The 10,253-nt window shown below is 36.5% G+C and overlaps 1 protein-coding gene across 1 annotated transcript in view; it reads right to left on the bottom strand.

Annotated features, from left to right (window-relative positions):
• Usp53 (ubiquitin specific peptidase 53) overlaps positions 1-10,253 on the bottom strand; it is a 57,720-nt gene that overhangs the window by 14,734 nt on the left and 32,733 nt on the right. Inside the window, exons 8-13 of the mRNA XM_013023731.1 lie at positions 9,620-9,769; positions 6,522-6,684; positions 5,923-6,075; positions 4,149-4,295; positions 1,853-2,582; positions 212-288 (exon numbers count right to left, since the gene is read on the bottom strand). Of these exons, the coding sequence (XP_012879185.1) occupies positions 212-288; positions 1,853-2,582; positions 4,149-4,295; positions 5,923-6,075; positions 6,522-6,684; positions 9,620-9,769 (1,420 nt within the window). The remainder of the gene's footprint in view (positions 1-211; positions 289-1,852; positions 2,583-4,148; positions 4,296-5,922; positions 6,076-6,521; positions 6,685-9,619; positions 9,770-10,253) is intronic.

Raw genomic sequence — 10,253 nt, forward strand, 5'->3', positions numbered from 1 at the left:
TGCTGTCCCTCAGTTCTTCAGCTCAAGGCTAGCAATCTACCACTTGAGCCACAGCGCCACTTCTGGCTTTTTCTGCTTATGTGGTGCTGAGAACTTGAACCCAGGGCTTCATGCATGCAAGGCAAGCGCTCTACCACTGAGCCACCTTCAAGCCCCTGTAACTCATTTCTTACTAGCAATTATTATAGCATATTTAGAATAGAATATTTACCTTCTGAGTGGTTTTTGCTGGGATGGGAGGTATAGTCCCCAAGTCCTGTACTCAAGTTATTCATCCTAACTCGATCACTAGAAATTAAAAGAAAACACATAGAAACACATTAGCTATTATGGACTGTCTTATTCTAAGTGAAGGGAAATAATATCTGTTTACAGTTTACTATATCTAAATTTATATCTCACAATACTTAAAAGTAGATTTGATCCTCACCTCACAATACGAGAGTAAAACATTGAAAGTCAAATTTATTTGCCCAATAATTAAAATTCAAATCTATTTGTTTACAAAGTCCTGTTCTTTCTATAACTGTAGGCTACTTGCTTTTAAGAAGTGTGATGAGTTTTGGGGAAGCAGAAGGGAAGGGAGGGCAGGGGATAAACAAAGGAGGGGGTAGCAATGCTTGATAAGAAATGGACTCATTATCTTGCTCATGTAAATTTAACCCCTCTGTACAGTATCTTACAATAAAAATATTTTTTAAAAAAAGAAGTGTGATGAGATTACACTGCCAAAAAAAAAGCTTCTTTAATTCTTTATGGAAACTAGTTTGAATAAAATATGACCAGCTCTCTTTTGCAAATCTAGCTTTATAAAAATGAATGGGGTCAAGAATCAACTAATATCAAGTTAAAATATTTTAGGAGGACTAAGAGTTTAAAAAGTGGTAAGATTGACTGAGGAAATTGGTTAGTATGCTGTGCACATATTTTAGAGATCACACAGAAGTCAAAAATTATTGCAAACAGTAATATGAGTTCACATATTCGGAATTAACTGAATACAAACTTAGTCATTTGAATTCTTCTGTTTTTGCTAAATATTTAGAACACTATCTCTTCCACAGAACTGGATGGTGACCATAGGTAATAAACTTAATATTAAGATACAAAATAGGACACAAATCTAAGATCATGAATCACACAGATTGCAGAAAACTGATATGAGATATATGTCTACACTTTCAAACCTGGAATAGAAATCAATGGCTGATACTTATGGAAACCATGGCAATATGCCCCTGTTCTTTTCAAATTTCTGAAGAAATTAAACCAGTTGCTACTGCTAAGAGTCAGGGAACAGGACAGGTGCTGGTGGCTCACACTTGTTAATTCTAACTATTCAGGAGGCTGAGATCTGTGAATTGCATTTCAAAGTCATCTTGGGCAGGAAACTCCATGAGACTCATCTCCACATAACCACAAGAAAACCAAAAGGGGAGCTGCGCCTCAAAGTGGTAGAGCATTAACTTGAGCAAAAACACCCAAGGATTTTTTTTTTTTTTTGGTCTGCTGTGGGGCCTGAACTCTGGGCCTGAGCGCTGTCCCTCAGCTCTTCAGCTCAAGGCTAGTGCTCTACCACTTGAGACACAGTATCACTTAGGCTTTTTCTGCTTATATGGTGCTGAGGAATCAAATCCAGGGCCTCATGCATGCAAGGCAAGCACTCTACCCCTGAGCCAACTTCCCAGCGCCAGCCAGAACTGATTTAAAAACAACAACAACAAAAACAGGATATCTGAAATATTGAATAAACTACAACCTCCATGTTTCTTTACTCTAAGCTCATGATGTTTCCATTATACATAAGTTAAAGATTACTTCAGTTAGGCAGAGGATGCTGAGTATGTATTACCTGGAAGATGCCAATTCTTTACTACTGCTCGTATCCATTCCTGTACCACTTCCCTCGATGACGGGTGAGTCCAAGTTCGCAGACCCGTTACTGATATGGTCACTGCTTTCATATCCAGACTCCGTCCTTTGCATCTGCCAATTGTCACCATGACCTTTACCCTCCACGAGGCCTTTTGCTTTCTCTGCTTTCCCATTTGACTCAAGGGAAGTTCTGCTTCCTATTTCTTGCTTTATTTCATCTTCATATATGGTCATTAAGCTTTTCTGCTTCGGATTTTCTTTGGGCCAGTTATTCAAACTCTGATCTTTGCCACATTTAGGTTTGTTGGTGAGACATGCCTTGTGTCTTGGGCTATGCTGCCTCTTCTCACTCTCACTAAAAACACTATCGACATTTAACGTTTCCCTCATAGGTTTCCAACCTCGGTTCCGGCTTTTACTGCTACTGAAGCTGCTTCCTTTCTCCCTGGAATCTTGGCTGCTGTCTGTGTCATATCCAGTGGCACTGTCACTCTTAACACGGCCTAGTATTTTCTCTCCTGGATTAAGAATGTGGGATTTGCCTGAACTTGTTTGTCCAGAAGCTCGACTTTGGTGTGCAACCCGGTCATGTTTGATGGGTCCTTTTCCTTGACTATGATAAAGATGTGGATTCCCACATTGCCTGAAACCATTTGGGGCAGAAGGTGATCCAGACTTCAAGTGTGAGAGGTCTTCATCCATCAAATCTTAAAAACAGCAATAATAATAATTAAAGATACAATAGAACCACTCCTCAGAGCAACCTGGTAGTCATAAGTTGAACAACTTGTGTAAGAAGAAATGCTAAGTAGCATAGGTAAACAATAATAACAAAAAAAAACAACTAAATTGTGCTGGGTGCTGGTAGCTCAGATCTGTTATCCTACTTACTCAGAAGGCTGCGATCTGGGGACCAAGGCTCAAAGCCAACCCAGGCAAGAAAGCCTATGAGACGCTTACCTCCAATTAACTACCATAAAATTAGAAGTATAGGTTTGGCTTAAATGGTAGAAGCACTAGCTTTGAGAAAAGAAAGTTAAGGGGCAGGGTAGGGTCCTGAGTTCAAGGCCCAGTACTAGGCTTGAAAAAAAAAATTTTTTTACTGGGCAAAAAAAAATTTTTAAATTGTATCAAGTACTGTCTTGATTTTGAAAAGTGTTTTATCTGTCCCTACTTACACTTAATTAGAGGCCTTTATAAATGAAATGGACTTTTAAAAAGCATCTCTAAGGTATAAGTTTATCTCTGAAAGTATTATGTTTTGGGGGTCCGGTCATGGGGCCTAAACTCTGGGCCTGGGTGCTGTCCCTCAGCTCTTCAGCTCAAGGCTAGCACTCTACCATTTGAGCCATAGCGATACTTCCGGCTTTTTTCTTTTTGCTTATGTGGTGCTGAGGAATCGAACCCAGGGCCGCATGCCTGCAAGGCAAGCGCTCTACCCAGCCCTGAAAGTGTTTTTTTTAAATAAACATGTTATCTCATTCATAACTAACAAAATCCCTGTACATATCACGTGTTCATGTTTTAGGTTGTTAAAGATTTCAGTTTGCTAAGTCCAGTTAGTGCTGAAGTAGTCCTACGGTCACGGTGGTGGGACAGGCTCATCTAGTCTTTCAGACCTAAATCAAAAGTAGCAATAAACAAGCCCTGAACAGTAAGTTCTCTGAAAGAGTTTTATGCTATTCTTGTACATAGAAAAAAAATATTCAGAGGTGTATGTGAAAGGTATCCTTGCAGCAAAAATATTAGGTGAGTGTGTAAAGGCTACGAGATCAGTTACACCATCTCCATAAAAAAGCAGGAAACTATAAAAAGTTCATTTTTAGGATACATTGAGAAGCTCCGTGTTAGGGAAAGTCAGAAGCTGAATGGAAAGAAGCTCATCACTTCCTTCTATACCCAGGAATGAACCTGGGTAGACCAGATGAACCCACTGTATTAATAAATGAAAGGTAAGTGAAAATATCAAAATGCACACACTAGTATCCCAGGTTAGAATTAAGTGGGAACCTGGCAATTGTTTACATTTATTATATTTATTTTAAATTTATTTTATCTAAAAAACTAATAAATCTAAAACATTTATCTAATTTATCTAATAAAAATCTATCCAACAAATCTTTCTAATAAATCTATATTTTTCGATTTATTGTAAGTGTATTGAAGAAACAACATTGAGAAAGGTGTAAGTACATAAAATATAACATTTAATTACATTAAAGCTATAAAACTCCATGAAAAACATGAATTTCAAGTAAATGCTCTGAACTTACCTCGGTGTCGGCCTACATCTTTCCTTTGTCCCTTTTCTAAATCTTTCCTTTGTGAAGAAAGTAAATTCTTCTGTTCAATGGCTTTCAGAGCACATTCTCTGGAAATGTCCTTTATCTTTTCCCTCTGGTCACTGTGGCTTAATTTAACTGTTAAAAAAAATTATTCATACAAGGGTGTAGAATATCTCTATAATTTTAAAAAGCAACATAAAGTATATAATGAACTTCTTTTAATGTGTACTAGATCTCAATATGGTGTTTTCCTTGCACTGGGAATGTTGTTGTTGTTAATCCCTAAAGCATGTTGGGAACAGAAAGAACCCTGCTGCCAAAGCAGTAAGAGGTAAGAGTCACTGCATGGTTGCTATTTACCAACCACTGTTGCCACTGTCTCTAAGATGGGTACAATGATTATTTATACTTCAGGTAAGGAAACTGGGGCTTTAGAAACAAGCTCAAGTATACACTGCTTCTAAATGTAGAACTGGGCAAATGAAGCCAGCTCTCTTGTTCCAAAGCATAAATATTGCTTCTGTATTTAAAAGTAAGCATCTCTGACAAATACAAAATTTCTTAATCGAATGACAGTATTAACAGCTCTTATATAAGACAGAAAAAAACAAAATACAGCATTTCATGAATTTTTTTTCTCTTTCTCTACAGTGCTAGTGACTGTGACATTGTGGATGTTAGATAAGTACTCTTCAATGAGCTATCTGAGCTACAACTCAGCACTAATGTAAATCTTTATTGCAGTTCTTTGTTAATAATTGTTAATTCTGGCTGGCTCTTAATGTTCTTGACTAAGCAGATTACTTTATGGTTAGATATCATCTAAGTACCATTTTAAAAAATTGCTGGTAAGTTATCTTGAACACCTACACGATTATGAGTTTTGTATATTTTTGAACCATAATACCCACAGTACTAAGATATCTCACGTTGTGACTTGTGAACGTTAGAAAGTCATGGGATGACGGTAACAGGAGTTGAATAAAAAGGTTAAGAACAAACTATAGGTAAAGCAATTTTGAACCAATTACTGGTGTACTCATGAAAGATGAATTTTGGCACATAAGCCAAATTTATTAACATGTTTTTCTAAGTTGATTATTAACTTCCCAAAGGAAAATCCATTATAGCTTTCTTTGGCAACAATCAACACATAGCATAAGTCCTACAACAGGTCAGAGTGCACAAAGAAAGTCAACTTGTCAAATCCCATTAGTCAACTCTCACTGAATCACATTCATCAAAAGACTATTTTCTCAGGTACCAGTGGCTCAAGCCTGTAATCCTAGCTACTCAAGGAGGCTGAGGTCTAACTATCTCAGTTTAAAGCCAATCCAGGCAGGAAAGTTCATGAGACTTTTATCACCAATTAAACACCAAAAATGAAAGAAAAGAAAAGAAGAAAAGAGAGAGAGAGAGAGAGAAAAAGAAAGAAAGGAAGGAAGGAAGGAAGGAAGGAAGGAAGAAAGGAAGGAAAGAAGGAAGGAAGGAAGGAAGGAAAGAAGGAAGGAAGGAAGGAAAAGAAAAGAAGAGCTGACAGTGGATCCATGGCTTAAGCAAAAAAAACTCCGGGACAGCACCCAGGCCCCAAATTCAAGCCCAAGGACTGGCACAAAAAACAGATCATTTTCTTTTCCTGGTATCAAGAAAAGCTAGTTAAACATCCTCCTTTTGTATGGGTCTGACCCATACAAGTTTGGGTTTAGTAACTACAGAAAAAGCACTGCTTAAGGACAATGTAAATAGTAATTTAAATACAAACCCGGTCCTCTCCCTCCACTTGTCTGAATGTGGTTCCGACTGAATGATGGAAGGTTATTGGTTTGAAGTTTTTGATTTTCCTTCTGTTTTGCTTGATCACTGAATCCATTTTCTTTGGAATTATCGGCTTTATAAACTGCAGACTTTTCAAATCCTTAAAAAGATGATAAGCAAAACCACATCATCCTCTTCCTTTCTATTAGGTGAGACCTGTGAGTCATCTTTGCAGATGTTTTAAATACATAGACAAATTACTTACAACTTGGGGGTCAGACATCACTTAAAGCTTTCTACATGCTGCTTGTAATGCACCCAGCATTAGCCTGGCTGCTTCAGACTTTTACAGTTTACTAAACCATTTTAAAATCTCAAAGCTTACTGTTGAAAAGAGTTACCAGACAAGCAGCATCTTTGGTGCTATGTGACTATGAAAGGTGCTTCTCAGGCCACCAAACATTACTGCAAAATCTTCCTGAATTCCACTTTGCCAAAATTATTATTTTTTATTTTAATTTTTTTTCTCAGCATTGACTTTTATATTCAGTTTAACAACTCCCAGTTGATTTTAATAACAGGGGAAAAAAAACACAAAACAATTACCGATATTTTCTGCCACAGATTTGTAATGTGACCAGTGGACAATCTGCCTGAGCGCATCCTCGGTAGAGACAGCTGTGCCATCTGGATTTGCATAAAACAAAAGCAGAGGCTGGAAGTGACATCGGACACACTTGGAGACCACATCTTTCCATTTAGTTCCCACCTTAAAACAAACAAAAAATCACAATGAATAAAAACAAGTGAAAATCTGGTAATCAATGTACTGTACAGACCAAATTAACCTGAATTTCAGTATTTTTAAATACCAAGATGCAAGCTGTTCAACTATCATATTACATGGTTACTTTTACTTAATAACTAGTCTAAAAACAATCTTATTCACATATTGTTACAACTTTAAAAAGTGATGGGCAAAAATGCTAAGTCTTCCTGTAAGGAGATTAATTACAGAATTTTTAAAAAAGTGTTCTACATACTTGGTTGAATCTCTTGACAGAGATTCAAGAACAATTCAGTGAAGAAATGTAAGAATCTATAACAATGTTGCTGGAAAAACTGGAGAGCTAAAATAGAAAAATAACTTTCTCCTCATTACCTATGAAACATAAAAATTAACTCAAAATGAGTCTTACATTAAAAACTATAAAAATATATAGAAGAAAATCTTTCAACTTTGGAGAAGGCAAAATTTCTAAGGATACCAAACAAACTGTAGAAGAAAAATTAACTCATGAATTTCTTCAAAATTAATCAATAACTTTGCTCAATCAATAACTAAAAGGTGAATTCTAAGTGCATTACAAAGCAGTATATAGAAAGCCTTAAGTGATGTTTGACTCCCTAAGTTTTAAGTAATTTGTCTACAGTATTTAAAACATCTGCAAAGATGATTCACAAGTCTCTCCTAATGGAAAGGAAGAGGATGATGGGGTTTTGCTTATCATCTCATGATAGTTCTAAATAAGCAACACAGATGTGGTAAAGGAATAGTGAACAAAATAAAGAATTGCTACAAGTTATAAATAAGAAGAGAATTCAATTTACAACACTAGATAAACATCTGACTATACATACACACACAAAACACACACACCAATAATGGCCAACATGCACATTCAAAAAAATGCTTGCAAAAAGTATATGACGTGTAAAGGAAAAGCAAAACCACAGTGAGATCTTAGAACACATCCACTACCAGAGGTAGAAGTGAAAAGACTGTAGACATGGAATGCTGCTGAGTATGTGGGATAATAGGAATTCTCACACTCTGATGGTAGGGAGGTAAATGAGTACTACTCTGAAAATGAATTTGAATTTGGCCATTCCCTGCAAAGTTGAACATCCCTTACCACAATCTGAGTACTAGAAGAGCAATAAAAAAATGTTTTTTTTTTAACCTCAATAGATGAAGGGATAAATATTTACTGCTATAACGTGAAGTAACAATAAAAATGGATATTGTGTTGAGGAAGCAAAATAGCAGTACCAGTGATTTGCTTGGCTCAGGTAAGAAGGGAGACCTTATAACACAAGCACAGGAGACAATTTTTCTAAGATTGTAGAATATTCTCTATATAGGACTGGGTGTAGCTCTGTGTTGGAATGTTTGCCTAACATGTGTGCTTTTGAGTTCCACCCCAGCAATGCTAATAAAAAAGTTTACATACTAATTATGGTAGTTATTTACATGTATATATTCATTGAAACTCAAAATGGTACATTTTAATGTTTCAAAATTATACCTTTTTAAAATTGACTTAAAAATAAAAACAAAACCAACTAGCCAATCAGATAACACATAACCTTCTAACATGGTGATTTCTGCAAGGAAATACCTTTTTTAAAAACTCCCAAGAATCTTTTCTAAACTACACATATGGGTTATTTACCTTCTTTGCCTAGAACTCTGACAATATACCAATTGGCAAACAAACAAAAAAAAATCTCACAGATTAACATGCTTAATTCCTCTTCCAAATTTTGACAATTTAAACTATGTAAATACAGACAAAGTATGAGCTCTAAAACCTTGCTGCCTGTGAACTTAAGAAAGGACTTCTCAAAAAATTCCTACACCAGGGGCTGGGAAGGTGGCTCAGTGGTAGAGCGCTTGCCTTGCATGCCTGAGGCCCTGGGTTCGATTCCTCAGCACCACATAAGCAAAAAGAAAAGAGCCGGAAGTGGCGCTGTAGCTCAAGTGGTAGAGTGCTAGCCTTGAGCTGAGGGACAGCGCCCAAACCCAAAGTTCAGGCCCCACAACCGGACCCCCCCCCAAAAAAAATCCTACACCAGGGGCTGGGAAGGTGGCTCAGTGGTAGAGTGCTTGCCTTGCATGTGTGAGGTTCTGGGTTCAATTCCTCAGCACCACATAAGCAAAAAAAAAAAAGCTGGAAGTGGCACTGTGGCTCAAGTGGTAGAGCGCTAGCCTTGAGCTGAAGAGCTGAGGGACAGCACCCAGGCCCAGAGTTCAGGCCCCACGACTGGACCCCCCCTCCCCTCAAAAAAAATTCCTACACCAAAGCACTAGGTAATTCAAGCAAAGTGCAAGACTCCAAGTCTGAATGTCAGTGCCATAAAAAATCAATAAATTAATAGTTTTCTTTACAATATAAAAATGGTTGTAAAAAGTTTAAGATAAAACATATATATTTAATTTCTTATAGCACATGTAAGTTTTATCTTTTGAAAAAAAGGTACATTAAAAAAAAAGCATGTTTTCATCATTGCTTACACAAAGCAACTGTGAATCATCTACAAGGACTTGTAGAGAGTCACAGTGATCAGAACACAGGGAATATCACTGATAGTTATAGTGATGCACTTTTTAGTCATTTTCTTTATTCTAGCTTTGGGATATAGCTCAGTAGTGTATACCTAGCTTATGTGAGGCCCTGGGTTCAATCCCTAGCACTGTTTCCTGCCCCCCAAAAACAATTCTAGAAATGGATTTGCCTTAAAAATGGCTTCAAAAGAAGTCAAATTTCAAAAATAAAACCTGTGATTTAATGAGGCTATTTTATCTTTACATTCATTGCAGCTTTATATAGTTGTATCATTTCTTCTATTAGCATATCATTTATTCCTAAAGAACAAAGAAAAGTTACAATGATTGTTTCAGTTAATGAAGTTTCACTTGCCTCTTTCACATTTGCATCATCAAAAAACACCCACTTGGAACTCTTAGTATGAAAGGCAAAGGCACAATAATGTCGGCTGGTATAGCAGATCACACCAACAAGGTGAAGTTCACTATTTTTGGCATTTTCATCGGTAACCCTGTAAAAAAGCTGTTCAAAAGATTAACAAAGTACATTTAATACTGTATCTGAAAACATGAGGAACAGTGGTATGATGAATCATGTGTCTGACTTATTGAAAACCAGTCAAAAGCACAGTGCTCCCATCCCAGTATCATGGTGCTATTACTGAAGATTCTGCTGACACTGAACCCTTAGCATTTCTACTTTTAATTAGTCCACAAAACTTAAAGACCAGCAAAATGAATAAATTAACTATAAAATAGAAAAGTAGTACAACGTCTCTAATGGCACATGATTGATACCCTGTAACAAATATTCAAAATGTGACATCAATTACATATTTCTGATACTCCTCTTTTGAATCACAATTTGAATATACATTAGATTATTATCTAAAGGACAATATCTAAAATCTCCAATGTAATATAAATCAATTCAGAACATTAACAATTAAGTACATCAACAGAACTACAAATTAATGCTAAATCTTTTTTTTTTTTTTGGGGGGGGG

The sequence above is a fragment of the Dipodomys ordii genome, unplaced genomic scaffold (assembly GCF_000151885.1).
Source record: "Dipodomys ordii isolate 6190 unplaced genomic scaffold, Dord_2.0 Scaffold70, whole genome shotgun sequence".
Lineage (NCBI taxonomy): Eukaryota > Metazoa > Chordata > Mammalia > Rodentia > Heteromyidae > Dipodomys > Dipodomys ordii.